Source organism: Amaranthus tricolor, chromosome 8 (assembly GCF_026212465.1).
Source record: "Amaranthus tricolor cultivar Red isolate AtriRed21 chromosome 8, ASM2621246v1, whole genome shotgun sequence".
NCBI classification, from domain to species: domain Eukaryota; kingdom Viridiplantae; phylum Streptophyta; class Magnoliopsida; order Caryophyllales; family Amaranthaceae; genus Amaranthus; species Amaranthus tricolor.
In genome coordinates, this window is record NC_080054.1 from 27495152 (window position 1) to 27512319 (window position 17168).

A 17168-nucleotide genomic window follows, 5' to 3' on the forward strand; every position below is an offset into this window, starting at 1 on the left:
ATATCTTTATAAAAGACGGTCTCAAGTAAAAACTTGTAAAATATAATAATTGTAAAATTGAAAAAATCGAATATAAATTAATTTTTGAAGTCCAAAACACTCGAACAACCCCTCTCGTTTCTGCAATTCTTCTGCATTCACCTCTTCTTCTTTCTATAACAAAGACTTTTTAGCTACTCAGATCTTTGTCTACTTACAATCCAATTTAGGGTTTCCATTTTTCTTCTCTTCAATCAAATACCTTAATTATTCTGCTAAGCTTTCATTAATGGCGAAAGGAAAGTACTCTCGAGCTCCTGTTCGAAAATCGTCAACGCCATCCTCAACTCTCATTTTCGCATTACTTCTGTTTTTCACTTTTCTTGTCTTAATCCTTCTTGCTCTTGGAATTGTTTCTATTCCTACTTCTAATCCTTCTTCAAATCATCAAGTTCATGATCTTAACTCCATTGTCCATAGTACTGTTCACAGGTTTGATCTTGAATTCTGTGTCAATTTGATGGAACTTTTTTGGGGGTTTTCTAATTGAATTTTTTCTTGTAGGGTTGAAGTCAGTAAAGAAAGAGGTGATCAGTGGGTTGAATTTTTGTCTTGGGAGCCTAGAGCTTTTGTTTATCATAATTTCTTGGTAAGTGTTTGGGGTTGACTTTTTGCATTTTGTTTGCAATCTATTTTTTAAGTGCTTGTTTAATTGAATTCGATTGGGCATTGGAGTTTTGTACTCATTTGTCATGATTCGGATTTGTGATGTTATTTTATTTTATTTATGATTTTTCATTAATGCTGAGGGATCTCCTATGATTTTCAATTTGTGTTTGGTTTCTAATCTCTTCTGTTTGCCCGATTTGTGATGTTATTGCGTCTACTTCGTTTTATAGTATAAGTTTTCAGGAATGACCTCAAACGATCAGGACGAATTAGGACTAATTGAGATTATTGATGGGGTCAGGTGGACGAAATCTTTAATTGAGACTCAAGTTTATGCTATTGACTTTAACTATGCGAATGGAGGTCATAAGAAATGCTGAATATATTTATTACTTATAAGTTATTTGAGGATTATTCAATTGCTAGACTTATTTATTTATTTATTTATTATTTTTTATATTTTATGATTTAGAGTAGTAATCGAGCTTGCTAGTAACCTATATTACTCAAAGTCTTCATTTCACCTCATATAGTGGAGTTTGGATCCTCTTCATTCCCACAATGGTATGAACCTTCAACATTTCATTTTATACCAAATTCATGGCTTTCCAAAAACAAAGGAGAGTTGGACACATGGACTTGTACACATGTAAAACATAAGTGCTCCAGTTCAATTATCATAGCGCGTAACAGTACAAGATGAACGTAATATAGTCCAAAAGGCGCATTGGAGGCGCATGAGGTGCAATGGGAGGTGAGGTGGCCCACAAGGAGCGTCTGGATTGAGGAGCAAAATTTAAACTTTATTAGGTGTTCAGGCATGCACTTCTTTCCAGAAAGTGCAGCAGGGGGCCGAAGGGGCATTGAGGGGAAGCGCAGTCCCTTGTGCTTCTTCGTGCCGTGTGCTTTTTATAATTAAGGTTAGTCTAGGCTATACTAAGTTTTTACTATTGTCTCCAAAACCATTACATCACTTGGTTTAAAGGAACGTCTGATATATCAAGTTAACTCTTCTATTCTAGTTATTATTGTAGTGACCGCTTCTTGAACTTTATTTCAATCTGTTGAAGTAAATTCTTATTTGTGTGAAGTGAAGTTGCATATAATGTTTGCCACCAACGGTTAATTGGAAATAACCTCTTTGTTAGTATAATCACTGACAAAGGTAAGTTTGCATACATCTGACCCCCTAAACGTTACCTAGATGGGAGCCACTTAATGGTATTTGGGTCATGTTATGAAATCAATTCTTGTTTTTTTTTTTATTTATTTTATTTAATTAAGGCCTTGGTTTTTGTCAGTCTAAGGATGAATGCGAGTACCTCATCAAACTTGCCTCACCTCACATGGAAAAGTCACAAGTTGTTGATGAGAAAACTGGGCGGAGTAAAGACAGCAGGCATGTATTTCTTGACTCTTGCGATCTGTAACTTCAACTAATAAATTTCTTTAGAGTTGAAGTTTTTCTCTAAAAAAGAATAAAAAATAAAAAATATAATGCTTTTGTCTAGTAAATTTCTTTAATCTTTGTTATTCCTTCTTGTAGGGTACGTACTAGTTCAGGAACATTCCTTCCAAGAGGACGGGATAAGATCGTCCGGGCAATTGAACAGAGGATTGCAGATTTCACTTTTCTTCCAGTAGGTAAGGAGGTTTTATCAAATTGTCTGTTTTAGCTTACCACTCCATTACTTAGCAAGATACTTAATGGTGAACTAAAACAAGCCATTTCAAATAGCTTACCACTCCATTACTTTCACATATGAAGGAGCTTTCTTCCTTTGCGTGTGTGTGTGTGGGGCGGGGGGGGGGGGGGGGGGGGGGTGTTGGGATTACCTTTATAAAGTCAAATTTCAAGTGATTACTTCCTTTTAACACGTCTTGTGCTGTCTCTCCCTGGTTAAAGGCAATGCAATCTCAAACATTGGAATCCTAATCAAGTAATTCAATGTTTCAAGTGCTTTTAACACTCTTTCAGCATTTATATCCATGCCATGGACACCTAACTTAGACCCTTCATATCTAGACTAGTTAGTTACTAATTAATGATTTGCTGTAGTTGGTGCTTATGTTTGAGATTTCATTGCTTGCATCCTGACGAGCATTTGATAAGATTGACGTTCGTCGAATTTAGCATGGAATTCTTGTCAGAACAGGACTCTTAATGCGGATCGATGATTACATCAGTTTCTAAGTAATCATTCAATCCAATGAGTCTCAATATAGCGTGGAGAGAGGGGGATGACTATAGGTCTTATCTATCACTTTCTTAGTTCATGGAGCTTTCCTGGTGCTTTTGTTTTCTAGAAGAAAAAATTGTTGGCTTTATTCTTAAATGCCTGGGTGATCTGGTTCTTTTACAGCTCAGCAATATTTATTCGATGACGTATGGCACACATGTCTTAATTTCTAAGAGGGATGCTTTGTATTATGCTCCTAAGCGGCGGTGAAGCTAGAACTAGTATAATAGAGGGGCAAATAAGTAACAGAGGGGTAATTTAACAGTATTAGACAGATAATAGTGCTTGAAAACCTTTATTTTACATAAATATAATAAAATTTATGGAAGAGAGGATTGGCCAAAGCTACTCTCGACTCTTGTTCCCTTCTCAGCTTCATTTATACATATCCGAGGAAGAAATATCTGGAAATATTTTGGCAATGACTAGATGATCTACCCATAATGGTTTTTACTATTGATTTGTTTATGAACTCTTTAGCTTTTGTCTCATGCTATATGGATTAGTGATGTTTTATCGTCCAATGGTGCCATTCACAGAGCATGGTGAAGGTCTTCAAGTTCTTCACTACGAAGTTGGACAAAAGTACGAGCCTCACTTTGACTATTTCTTGGAAGAGTACAGCACTGCTAATGGCGGTCAGAGGATAGCTACAGTTCTAATGTACCTGTAAGTTCTCTTTATTCTGTTTATGTGCTTTTGTTGAAAAACTGATCTCTTCCCACTGTGATGATGTATATCTTCTGTGTGCTCTAACCAATTCACTTTTTCGGCATCCTGTTACAGCTCTGACGTTGAAGAAGGTGGCGAAACAGTCTTTCCTTCTGCAAAAGGAAATATTAGTGATGTACCTTACTGGAATGAGTTATCTAAATGTGGTAAGGAAGGTCTTTCGGTCAAACCAAAGATGGGTGACGCCTTATTGTTCTGGAGCATGAAGCCTGATGCCTCACTGGACCCATCAAGTTTGCATGGTTAGTTATTTTCCTGTATAAAAAGCAGATTCCTGTGTAGCTTTTTTGGATCATTTTGGAGCTCAAATTTGTGATGTCCATGTATAGGTGGTTGCCCTGTTATTAGAGGAGACAAGTGGTCAGCCACTAAATGGATTCGTGTCCATGAGTACCATGCTTGAAGATTCAATGGTTTTGCTCAAGGTAACTTTTTCAAATGAAGTTGTAAAATCCCACCCTTCTAACCCACATATATGGTGGCTGATCAACATCAATTATAAAATTAAGTCACGACTACAACATTTCATTATCCCAATGCCACTAAGTGGCTCCCGCTTAGGTGGGATTAGGGGAAGTGGTCAGATTTATATAATAATATCCTTATTATAACAGAGATTTTTACCCATTATTAAATTAACTTTGTCATAACATACTACATTTCAAGTGGTCTGATGGTTAGTATATCAATTTGTGTTGGGTGAAGGTCACAATTGTAACTCTTTTAAAGATTTCATTGTTCAGATAAAGAAAAGATTTCATTGGTATACATTCTCATTTGACAATCAAGAGGATTTGTTGAATCTTTGTGTCATTTTATACTTTATTTTGATTGATTATGCATCTTTTTTCTTTTTCAAAACATATTTCTGGGTAGATATTTCTGGTTTACCTTTTGTGATGACATGTTATTGGGAATGTATTCATTGACATGTCTTAGGTGGGTTAGATATTTTGAACATGGCTCCACAAGTCTACACCCAAGTTGTGAACTGTACTTGATGCCTTAATCTCAATAAGAAGGTCCTTTTCATGGTTCTTCATAATTTAAATGGTTTCTTGCAAAATGATTTGTGGAACAAAGAGAGAGGGAGGACTTAAAAAATCTGGGAACATGAGAGTTATGCTCATAGAGAATGTATGTTTGTAAAATCCACAGATAGATGGTCCTTCATAGGTGTCCATGGTGTCCGTCTTTTCTATTTCTAGATCCACTGAATCTCATCATGTATAAACTATACTTCTTGGCTCCTAGATGTTTGCAAACCCATCTCGAAAACCCACTTCTAAAACCCCCATTGGAGTTTTCCTTTATCCTATTGAAAGTTGGCACTTGGCATGGATGATCATATCTACAAGAGTGCCTTTGTGCTCCTACCTTGTAGCCCATATGGTCAGTTGGACACCCCATGTCCAAGGATGGTTCTAAATTACAGGTGTATCCAACAAATTGTAGGATGTATCGTTGATGCTTGGGTGATATGGGGCACATAGAACGACAATGACAAAGCCTTAATCCCAATATAAGTTCCAGTAATCATCCACAAAGATTAGAGCACTTGCTACTATATTTACTAGTTACTATAACCTAACGTAAGTTGCTTGTGGTCTGAAAGGCGAGTCGTGATTGCTGCCTTCTTTTGTGTGCCAGAAAAATCAACCCTTTCTCATACTTTCTGCCGAGTACTTGTTCCTTGACTGAAAATCTGTTCTCTCTTTCAAAATAGATCAGGATTCAGGAGTCACCAAGTATATCGAACTTGGAGGGATTTAGTCCTCCTATATTTATTACTTGTAACTATATTCTTTTGCTGCTTTACCCCTAGAAATCGGTATTGAGGAACTAATTTATTTCTTGTAATTGTGATTGTTTCGTTTTGTTTGTGACAGGTCAAGTTCATCGACATTGACATACTTTCTGTATCCTGTGTAACGAAAAAACCGATAGATTGTTAGTAGAGCTGAAATCATGAGAAGCCAACTTTACCATTCAAAGGAACCTTAAAATTTTGTTTATTGACTTGATTTTACACTGTAATTTTATGGTATCTATATATGTATTAATTAGCTTATGCCTTATACACATTGAGACTTGAATACATCTTGAATCATAGAACTAATATTCCTATAAATTGTACTGGGAGACTTGATGTGCCTCAAGTCTTGAACCATATGTTCATACTTCATTGCCTTTATGCTGTCAGATCGTTGAGTTTCTGGTGTAATGAACAGAGGAGAGGAAAATACATGCTCACCATTGCCTTTTTAGGAAACCCTGCAAAATACTTCTATGGCCGTGCGATTTTGCTATATTGTTTTTTATTACATGTTTGATGAGGGAAGGAGATGGTTAGAGTTAGGTTTGATTTTAGTTGGATATTAAAAGAATAAAATAACAAACAAGTTGATAAATTAAATTTATGGACGAGATAAAGAGTTTGTGGGTGAGACTAGAAAAAATACTTGGGAAAACAATCGTAAGATGGGTCTACAATTTAGAGTCAGTATTGGTTTTGTGTATATTTAATGTACGCTAAAATAGTATGCATTAACTTCAGACGTAGGGCATATAGGTTAAGAACTGGGGTTATAACGGAGTCGAGAGTAAGAATATAGGCTAATAAAGAGAATTTGAGTGGTGACAAGATGAGAACTAAACTCAAATTTTTATCCGAGAAAATAACACTCTCCACCAACTAAGACAAGATCTAATTTTAAATTTTACAAGATATTTTGAACATGTATATAATAACTAAAAATATGACAACATGCAAAATAATACTCATAAAAATGGAGATCATTTGGGTATTAGTTGAAAATTCTAAGCAAAAGCATAGATGCATGATTAGTGTAATGGCTTAGTATAATAATTGACAATCTTGTGGGATCCATTGGCTTAGGCAGTAGGGACTAGGAAAGTGCATTTCATTTAGAACCAGAATTAGCTTTAATTTGTTCATTTAATTAAGCCATTGCAATTTGCATATTATTGTTGGACTTTTGAAGGTACAAAATACAAATTGCACAATTATGTGATTAATATTTCACTGTGCTTATTTTAATTTTTAATATCTAACTCCAATTTTTTTGTGCATTTAAAATATTCAATCCCAATTTTATTACATCAAATCTAAAATGTAACAACCTTATTTTTTTTATTAAGTATATAATCTGCCTTTAAAATAAGAGGATATGCATTATATGATGCTGATTATGCTGATAAAATTAACAACTCTAAAAAAAAAAGAATAAATTACGACAGAAGGATGATTATTGATTGAATTATCAAGATTAGAACTTTTAAATAAGTTATATTGTCAAAATCATGTATTCATAAACAGATATACTTGGCAATAGCAAAATAAAACTCAAAGAGGCAAAAACTAAATTCAAAACGTAACTTAGTTATCAAAATTAGTGTAATTAATCGTTTTGGACACTTGTATTAATATTAACTAATTCTGACTATCATCTTACAGATTTTGCTATATTTTCAATTTTAGTTTGTGTTACAAAATTTGCTATAAATTTACTTTTGTTCATGATCCACATTCTTTCTTTTATTCTCATTCATACATTTAAATTTTTTTTCACTTTCTTTATATATGCTACAGCACAGCGACTGTAAAACAAATACGATGTTTAAAAAATGGGATTCACCATGTTTTTGCCATGAAGTGTGACATAATATACTCAAGCACACAAGCTATTGTAGTATTAGGCCTATCTTTCACTTTAATTCCTTCATTTTCTTTCCATAAGTCTTTTACAAGATCATCTTCTCATAAAACGTGCTTATATAATCAGTTAGTTTTTTATTTGATCACTTTAAAATTATAAATGATCACTTTTGTGACATTACTTTAAGATTATAATTAATCCTTTTAAGATTGTAAGTGATCACTTTAAAATATAACTGATCAATTCGAATTGTAAATATACATTAGGCAAGTTAAACAGAGTTGATCTCACAATAAATTTTTATAAATGTCTTATGAAATTTGAAAAACATAAGGTAAAAGAGGTGAGTCCTTACCAAAAAAAAAAAAGCAAAACCAACTAAAACCAAAAATACAACAAAAACTATAACATATAAAATACGGTATTCACAAATTCATATGAGAGTCCATTATAAATTATTAATACAGACTTCTTATTAGAGATCGTACCATCGAGAGACAGTCTTTTAGCCTTACAATTTCCACTCGTTTAAAAAAAAATAGATAATAACAGGAGCTTTAAATACGGTTTGGTGAACGTAGCTTTCATTTCAGTATTTTCCCTTTATAATGATAATCATCATTCATCACCCCTTTCATTTCTCTACAAAATTCAAAATCCATGATCAATAAATTCATAAAATAAGGAAAGAATCCAACTTCCTTCTCAATCTCATAAATGGAAATGTACTCTTGCACATCATATCTAACAATGGCTACTTCATCATCGATTTTGTATAATTTGGGTGAAAAATTTCGTGATACGCTTACTTTTGCTGTTTCTGTTACTCTTGGAACTCTTTTCTCTGCCTTCTTCACCTTCTGTTTTGCTTTAGGTTTGTCCTTTTTTGTTTCTTCTCTTACATTTCTCATTTTCATGCCTTTAGAATTGTTGACTGTCTTAGATTTGATTTGGGTTTAAGCTCATTAATGATTTTGTGTTGATTTGATTTTGGGTTTTCAATAATTTTTCATATTTATTAGGGTTTTTTTTTTTTTTTTTTTTTTTATGGGGATGTGGGAAATGTCTAGTAATCAACTCAACCAAAAGCTTAAACCGATGGTTGAGGCCCAAGATATGTTGTATACTCTAATACCTATTGCTAAATATTTCACTTTAATTAGGGGTGATTGAGATTTGAATCCGTGATCTCTTATTACACTGGCTGATACCAGGAACCAACTCAACCAAACGCTTAGTGATGGTTCCAACTCAACCAAATGCTTAGTGATGGTTCCAACTCAACCAAACGCTTAGTGATGGTTGAGGTCCTAAAATATGTTATATACTCCAACAGAAAATTCTTGAATTTTGATTGGAGAATTGTTGTCTTTGTTGTTTATTTCCTATGGTTAATCTTAAGAGTATGTTCATTTTCCCTTTTTATTTATTAACATAGGAATCAACATGATGATTTGGTAAAGCTACTGAATTAATGATTGAAAGATAAGATGAAAGTTAATTATTTGATTTATATATAATGTTGTGTTTTTGTGGCAGTTGGGACAGTGTTGGGAGCCATGACTGGAGCATTGATTGGACAAGAGACAGAGAGTGGATTTGTAAGAGGAGCTGCCATTGGAGCTATTTCTGGTGCAGTTTTTTCAATTGAGGTCTTTGAATCTTCAGTTGTTCTTTGGCAGTCAGATGAATCTGGTATTGGCTGTCTTCTCTACCTGGTATGGGATCATTTTTTCTTGGTTTTTTGCATTTGGAGTGTATCATTCTAGTATTAATATGCCATAGAATTTTATACTCCCCTCTTTCCCTCAATTTGCTAAATTTGGTTGTTGGTAAAATATCAATTTATACAGAAAACAACTTAGGGAAAGAAATGCGGGGATGAGATGAAAAGAGATCAGTTTGTGGATGAGATTAGATGAGAATATGTGGGTTTAAGTCCATTTATAGAACAGATATTCTCAATTGAGACGGTCTTATGGTGAGACCATCTCATTGGATTCAACCCCATGTACGCTTATTCTCTTGAAGTGATCACATAAGTTATAACCTTAAAGTGATTGCTTAATTTAAAAAGTGATCACTTTTATAGTCTTAAAAAGTGATCACTTTTATAGTCTTAATAAAGTGATCACTTTTATAGTCTTAATAAAGTGATCACTTTTATAGTCTTAAAGCGATCACTTATAGTCTTAAAGTCATCGATTAAAAAAATAAGCTAATTATATGGATTCTTCTCATGGTGTAACGGTCTCATACAAAACTTGTAATTTATAGAAATATGACAAACTCATTGGCAAACAAAGTGGAAAATTGAGGGAGTATTTTTTTAATCATATGAAATGGTAAACTATGAAATATTAAACTCATTGGACAAACAAACCTCTGAATCCCATGAAACCAACTTGCATGTTTGGGTTGGATCCCTATCTAACTAAACCTTACCATAGTGTGAAATGTGATATGATTTCATTGAAAAAAATATAGTTCATTGGACTAATGGAAGTATCTTTTATGCCTTTTTGGTTTTAGAAATTAGAATGTTAGGTTTGTGATGTAGAAAGGTGGATAATAAGGAGCCATTCATTTCCTTTTATTTCTTTTTCTTAAATTCACTTTTCTTGTGACTTTGTATGGAGTTTTGATCCTTCATTTTGGATGAATCCTTGCAAAACTTTGTTAAGATAGAGTGTGATTCCTAGACTTGTGTTCAAGGGGTGTTTAAATGTTGCTTTTACATTGGCTTTTTGGTTGACTTTTAGCTTTAGGCTTGTTGGTTGGTCAAACAGTCAAAAAAAGTGTTTGGTGAATGGCTTTTAAGCCAACTGAAAAGCTGACTTTTAAGCCAAAATAAAAAAGTTACTCCAGTTGGCTTTTGGCTTGTTGACCTATTTTTTCTCTAATAAATAGGCAACAATTAATAGCTAAATTTACCAAACATCTTCATAAACAACTAACTTTTTTAGCTAGCTTAAAAGACTACAAAAACAGTCAACATTTCTAGCTGGTCAAACAAGCCAACTAAAAAAGGCAACAACCAACCGCCAACAACCAATTTTCATAGCTATCGGAACTCTGTTATTTACAGATAGTCATTTCTTACTTTTGATTGTGTGGGCTGAACAATTTTTGCTACGAAATTTATAGATTGATGTAATCATGAGCCTGTTGAGTGGTAGGCTTGTTCGTGAGCGAATCGGTCCAGCAATGCTCAGTGCAGTACAGAGTCAGGTGAATATGTGTCTGCTGTTAGCAAGTTTCGGTAGAAACTTTGCAAAAAACTTTCTCTAATGTTGATGAGCTTGTTACTAGATGGGTGCTGTCGAAACAAACTTTGAGGAAGCGACAAATCTATTCGACACAGGAGAGGTGAAGGGCTTACCGGGTGATTTAGTAAACAAGATACCAAAGATTATGATCACCAAAACGAACAATATCGATGCTTCAGGGGAGCGAACCTCCTGTTCTGTTTGCCTTCTGGTACGCTGCTCGCCTTTACCTTGTAATGTCACATTAATCAGCTCCTTTTTTCTTTGTCTTTATATGTATGCGTACTCTTGAAATAAACGCAGGATTTCAGAATCGGAGAAACAGTTCGATGTTTACCTCAATGCCACCATATGTTTCACCTTCCCTGCATCGATAAGTGGTTGTTGAGGCATGGTTCCTGCCCTTTGTGTAGAAGGGATATGTAAATGTTTTTAAATTCTTGTGTAGATTTTGATCCCTCTTATCTTACTACATTTACTTGTTAAGGTGCTGTTTTTTGTTGATTATATACCTCTAAAACAGCCTCAGATAGAGATTAGTTATATGCATAGTTTAGTATATAGTTTATGCCTATTTGTTTATGGCATTGTTGCAATTGAGTTTTAGTGATCATGTATAAAAATTTTGAGAGTTGATCCAGCTCTTACTTTCCTATGGTAGTTTTGATCTATAATTTGGGCTCTTGTAGTTTTGATGTTGAAATTTGCCAGAACGATTCGTTTGTCCAATGCTCAACTTAGTGATGGTATTGGACTATGTGTATTTCGTGTCTCGGCTTTGGGCTAGCGTGCTTTATTGATATGGCTAAAACACGGCTCACATTGCCTTAGTTTTCTAATAGCCCTACTTTTAGGCTATGTTTGGATAACAATTTTGAGGAGCAAAGAAAGGAAGAGGAGAAAAAAAGGGGAGGGGAATGAAAGGTAAGTATTCCTTGTTTGTAAAGGAAGGGACGTGAAAGGAAGGAAAAAAGAGGGAATCAGTATTTTCCCTAAAAATCTTTTACTTTTAAAATGATTGTAACCTATTAACAAAAATTATCCATGTAATTACTTCAAATTCTTTTCTTTCCTTTCTTTAAAATGTGTGCCACTATTCATAGCAATCACTTTTAATATAATGTACTTATTGCAACTAGCTACTACTAGCTTTTGTCTACGAAGGTTATTGTAATGCATTTATGTACTCAAATGTATCCCGAAAAATACTTCTATAATGTTAAAGCCTTAATCCAACAATATGAGAAATTAATGAAAAATCGTCATTCAACTCTATCTAAAGAAACCCAATTGCAACATCATCTAATGTATTCCCTTCCTCCATTCATATTCTTATATATTATCATGTAAGTTTGCAAATTCGAATTGTTTGTCATTCTTTATTAGTTATCTAGGTCATTTTCGATAAACTCCCGAGTTATAACCTACAACTTGTCTTTACTAGATGAGATATTAACTGTAACGAGAATGTTTTTTTCTTAGATATCAATTCGAAACGAGGATGTAAAGCATACACAGTGTTGGATTCTGAATAAACTAGAGAAGTAAATTTAAAAAGGAAAACACGAAAAGAAGACATGATATGCGATGTGCCCTTAAATCCCCTTCCTCCTGGGAGGATGTCTATAACTATTGCAAGAAACTCGGCCATGGCACCCATAATCAACATAGATTTGCTTACTTGTTGTCATCTCTTGTGTCGGAAATCATTTTCGAGTTGGCTTTTACAACTTCGACATGGAGTAATCCAAAGCATCAACAAGAAAATCTGCAAGATTGGGACACAACGAGAATTAGCAGATATGTCATGGCTGGTCTGAATTTGTTTCCGAAATGTAGAGATTACATTTTGTTTAGGATGTAAGTTACCTGCATCGTCTTTGTTGAAACACATCGGAGGTTTTATCCGGAACACATTTCCGTGTAAACCACCTTTGCCAACAAGAACACCGAGTTCTAAATAAGGAAGACATTGGCATGCATTAGTAAAGATACACGAGGTAACTCATAAATCTTGTTTTAAATGGAATAGAGAGTTTATTTACCTCTAAGTTTCTCAAACAGCACACCGGTTTCTGCCTTGGCAGGAGTTTTGTCTTTCCTGTCGGTGACCAATTCTATCCCGACCATCAGACCCCTTCCTCTCACATCTCCGATAACTGAGAAACAGACAATCACATACATCAGGTACTGTCTTTTGGTGCGGGAAAAAAATCAATTAGCTGCACTACGGATCAGATAAAACCTTTGTTGCTTGACAAAAGCCAATTAATCAAGCTCGGAAAACTGAAAAGTGAGAAATGTTAAGCGCTTTGCGCAAATTATTTGATGCAACGCACTACATTGATTACTAATAATAAAATTTTGCAGGATGGAGAACAATTTGAGCAAGTATCATCCCAACTGCAGCCCCGCCACCCATAAAATCCCCAAGGCACTAGATGAACTTGTCAATAACAGAACTTACTATCATGTTTCTGCTGAAGAACATTCAAACGATTAATCAAGTGCGAACCAACTTCAGCACAATGCTGCTGACGCTTTTCCTTATCAATTACTTTCAGGACAGCTAGTCCACCGGCAGAGCATACAGGGTTTCCTCCAAAAGTGTTAAATTGGATTTTTTGAGCCAATACACTAGCAATTTCGGGTGTGGTGACCACTGCTCCTAAAGGTAGGCCATTGCCAATTCCCTGTCACGTTATTTTGAATATAAATTGTCAAATTAATGATAGATATAGCAGCAACGCAATAAAAGAAAAGCGACCAGAAAACACTTTTAGGGGGTGTTTGGTAGTTGGCTTTTACATTGGCTTTTCGGTTGTCTTTTGGTTTGTTTGTTGGTCAAACAGTCAAAAAAGTGTTTGGTAAATGACTTTTAAGTCAAAATAAAAAACTACTCCAGTTAGCTTTTTTTGTTGGCTTTTGGCTTGTTGGTTCACATTTTCTCTAATAAACAACCAACAACCAATACTTAAATTTACCAAACATCTCCATAAACAACTGGCCTTTTCAGCTAGCTTAAAAGCCAACAAAAACAGCTAACATATTCAGTTGGTCAAACAAATCAACTAAAAAAAGGTAAAAGCCAACTGTCAACTGCAATCGCCAAAAATCCCCTAGTAAATTTATGATAGCGTGTTTTAGAAATTTAAAGACCTTTGCCATGGTCACTATATCAGGAATGACGCCTTGTGTTTCGAAACCCCAATAATGGCTCCCGGTACGACCAAATCCAGTTTGAACTTCGTCAGCAATACAGACGCCTCCAGCCTTATGAACTATGTCATACACCAGTTTCAGATATCCAGGAGCTAGTTCAACTGCTCCTCCAACGCCCTAAGCATAAACAAACTATACGCATTGAGTTATATACAAGTCAAAAGAATAGAATCTTGAAGTATGTAGCACAGAAAAAGATAAACCTGAATAGTTTCAGCAATGAAGCCAGTTATTTTCCCTGATGTACCATAATCAATGAAATCTTGAACATCCCCGGCATATGCTTTAGCATCTGAACCAAAGACGCCACGGTAGGGATCTGGATTTATCACATGGTGAATGTCACCCTGCACAGCCACACACATTCCGTTCACTTCACCAGTGATATAAAGAATGGAACTATGAACAAGTGAAAGAGAAAGGTAGCTGTTATGGATTGGGTGGGCCATGAGAAGAAATCACTAAAGATTGAACAGAAAATTGTATATGAATGTATCGATTTGTATGTAAAGATGTGATTGTATAACGAAGAACGATTGTAAACAAAGAACGATTACAAAGGATAGTATACAAGCGTTCAAGAGACTTGTTCTCTCCTAAAGAGTATTACACTCCACTAAAACTATTACACTTCTTGAATGACTAATTCCCTCCCCTTCCCCTCTATTTACACTTATCCCTACATTTTATTCCCTCAACTAACTAATTACTAAAATATTATTTATTACTAAATTCCTATATTACCCCTTTCTACCAATTCATGACAGTAGCACAACATGAATATGAATGGGCTTGAGAATTGAGAGAGGTTTAACTTATTTGATTATGAGATATCAATCGAGATAGCAAGCAATGGAACCGAAAGATTCCGTAGAAAGATTGTCCAAGCCTCCAAGCAGTGTGACATGATTCGCTGATCGACCTTACGAATCACGAATAAAAAAAAGCAAATTATGATCGATTTTAGTCTATTTTTGAACCATTTTGAGCGAATCGAGAATCCAAAAGTTGAACTAACTAGCGAATTATGTTTCACTGGTCCAAGGTATCATGCTAACATATAAAGCTCTAGAGTAACATGCCCAAACGCAATCACCTATTACAATCATTTTATATATACCCTCTGGGACTAATTGTAAAAACAATAGCAAGTTTAAAATTCCTTAGGTACATAAAATTTACTTCATAGAATGTCATCATCAAATTCAAAAGAAGTAGCAACTAAAGGATATCAAAGAGAAGAACCTGTGGTATTGAGTATTTCCATGTATTTAGAGCCGCCAATCCAATCGCACCACTACTCCCACCATGGTATGCATTTCTCAATGAAACCATTCCATGATTACCAGTATAAAGCCTTGCCATCAACATGGCCAATTCATTTGCTTCAGTTCCAGAATTGACAAAATACACAACCTACATAAAGCTGATATTCATAAGCCACATAAAGCTCAAAACCAAGGATAATAAGAAAAATAAAGCAGGGAAATGGAAAGCACATCATAGTTTCTCTTTAAACAAAGTGAGAAAATAAAGAACAAAAAGAAAACCCTTATCTAACCAATAACTCTATATACAACTTCAAAATCAAGTAAACGCAACAAATGTGCAAAAATCTATTCATGAAAATGCATATTTTCTTGAACTATGGAGAGCCACTAGTCATCAAAGATATGTTTCCTAAGCCATGAGCATTTGCTCAATAATATATTCATATCATCACCATAAAACCAAGTGCTTGGGAAATATTTGCAATTTAAACCAACGAGGCAACAATACCAATTTAGAGTTAGACTCCCTTTGCATTGAAGTAAAACATACAACAGATCATTTGAACCCTATGTTACTCAGACTCTCATTTTGCTTCACATATCCATGTCCGATCCTTGATGCTTGGACATTGGTACAACACATTGACACTTCATTTAGGTGTAAAATTGAATATTTAGACGTATCCGAAACTAGGACACGTACCAGCATCCGACATCAGTACCTGCCAAGTAACATAGTTTAAACCTTTCTATTCAAGGATTAGCCTCGAAGGCAAAGCATTATGTAAACCTCAGAGAAAAACATTACTTAAGAAGGTAAGTGAGCAAATGATGGCCTCATGCACAAGGAACAATAAAAAAGGATAACAACTTAGTGAGATACATTGGAAACATAATTACAATTATGCTTTATACAATAAAACAGGACATTATACACTAAAAAGAAGCAACCTTGAGGTTTCCTGGCATTTTTGATGCTAAAGCTTCTGCAAAGTCAGCAATTGCATGATGCAAGTATATTGTTGTAGCATGCTGAAGAAGTTTGCTTTGCTCGATTACGGCCTCCAAAATATCAGGGTGGCAGTGCCCACAAGACACGGTTACAATACCAGCAAATGCATCAAGATAGCGTCTGCCTGTCTCGTCGAACAAATATTGCATCTTTCCTTCCACAATATTGAGCTGAACAAACAAGAGCATAGAGTTTAAGACCAGTAGTCCAGTACAAAGGTAATATCACTTCAATTCTCCGATTACAAATTGAAATAACAAATTCATCAAAAATAATCAACCCCAGTGAACTATGCAAAAGACAATCAATTTGCTAAATCTGATCCTTAATGAATGTTGACTATTTTTGGGGGTGTATTAGATCATAAGAAAATAAAAATTCAGATCAAATAAGAAATAAGAACAAAACCCAAATCAAATCCATCAAAATCATCAACCCAGGATGAACTGTATAACACCCACATCAATTTGAAAAAAAAATGTCAGCGATTATAATAAAAGAGTTAATAAAGATAAAATCAGAACAAAATGGGGAAAAAAAATTATAAAAAGGAAGAGATTTGAAGCGTTGAATTGTGATTACAGGCTTCTGATAGAAATGAAAAAGAGAAGGACCCAGAAACTTTTTACGCTTCATGAAAACATCATCTGCTAAAGGCCCATTATAAGGCTTAGGTTGGTAATCAAATTCAGGGAGTTTCGGAGGTTCCAAAGATGCTGATGATGATGGAGAAGAAGAAAGATTAGCGTATCCAGAAGAGAGAAATTTAGAATTTCTGCATTTTTGCATGAAGTTTTCTCGAAGGAATCGCTGTAATGACATCTTTAATGGGTGCTTGGATTGTTGCAAATTTGATGTGGAAGAACGAAAATGGTCTTATAATGGGATTGAGTTTATGAAGATTATTATATGGTTGATTAATGAGTGATGAGTTATAATAATGGAGATAATGATGAACAACTCCTCATAAATCAATCACGAAAAGGATCAAAGAAGTTTATCATATCGACATATAGAAAAGTGAAATAAAAGGATTCTTTATTTATTTGGTGTGAATGGTGACAGTTAACTGACGTGGAGATTCTTAATGGCAT

The 17168-nt window shown here is 34.6% G+C and overlaps 3 protein-coding genes across 5 annotated transcripts; 2 read left to right on the forward strand and 1 right to left on the reverse strand.

Moving 5' to 3' along the window:
• Positions 1–94: 94 nt before the first annotated feature.
• On the forward strand, positions 95–5822 carry LOC130821030 (probable prolyl 4-hydroxylase 10). The gene is made up of 8 exons (XM_057686631.1): positions 95–471; positions 544–628; positions 1950–2047; positions 2195–2292; positions 3428–3557; positions 3675–3862; positions 3950–4045; positions 5510–5822. The coding sequence occupies exons 1-7, from the start codon at positions 269–271 to the stop codon at positions 4021–4023; spliced, it is 876 nt and encodes a 291-aa protein (XP_057542614.1). The 5' UTR covers positions 95–268; the 3' UTR covers positions 4024–4045; positions 5510–5822.
• Positions 5823–7713: 1891 nt separating this feature from the next.
• Positions 7714–17094, reverse strand: LOC130820621 (alanine--glyoxylate aminotransferase 2 homolog 1, mitochondrial). Of its 3 annotated transcripts, XR_009045242.1 has the most exons (11): positions 16657–17094; positions 16014–16244; positions 15037–15207; positions 13995–14138; positions 13729–13908; positions 13037–13262; positions 12615–12728; positions 12439–12525; positions 12251–12337; positions 10907–10934; positions 10661–10799 (listed from the first exon to the last, which is right to left on the reverse strand). XR_009045242.1 is itself a non-coding variant. In XM_057686062.1 (10 exons), exons 1-9 carry the CDS (start codon positions 16894–16896, stop codon positions 12294–12296), a joined length of 1437 nt encoding a protein of 478 aa, XP_057542045.1. In that variant the 5' UTR covers positions 16897–17094; the 3' UTR covers positions 7714–7942; positions 12251–12293. The 3 variants fall into 3 exon arrangements, 2 of the variants coding, with proteins under 2 accessions (XP_057542045.1, XP_057542044.1); XM_057686062.1 differs by lacking the exons at positions 10661–10799; positions 10907–10934 and adding an exon at positions 7714–7942; XM_057686061.1 differs by having other exon boundaries at positions 10775–10934.
• Positions 7942–11255, forward strand: LOC130820622 (NEP1-interacting protein-like 1). Its single transcript, XM_057686064.1, has 5 exons — positions 7942–8174; positions 8840–9018; positions 10448–10531; positions 10613–10780; positions 10873–11255. Exons 1-5 carry the CDS (start codon positions 8018–8020, stop codon positions 10993–10995), a joined length of 711 nt encoding a protein of 236 aa, XP_057542047.1. The 5' UTR covers positions 7942–8017; the 3' UTR covers positions 10996–11255.
• Positions 17095–17168: the final 74 nt, after the last annotated feature.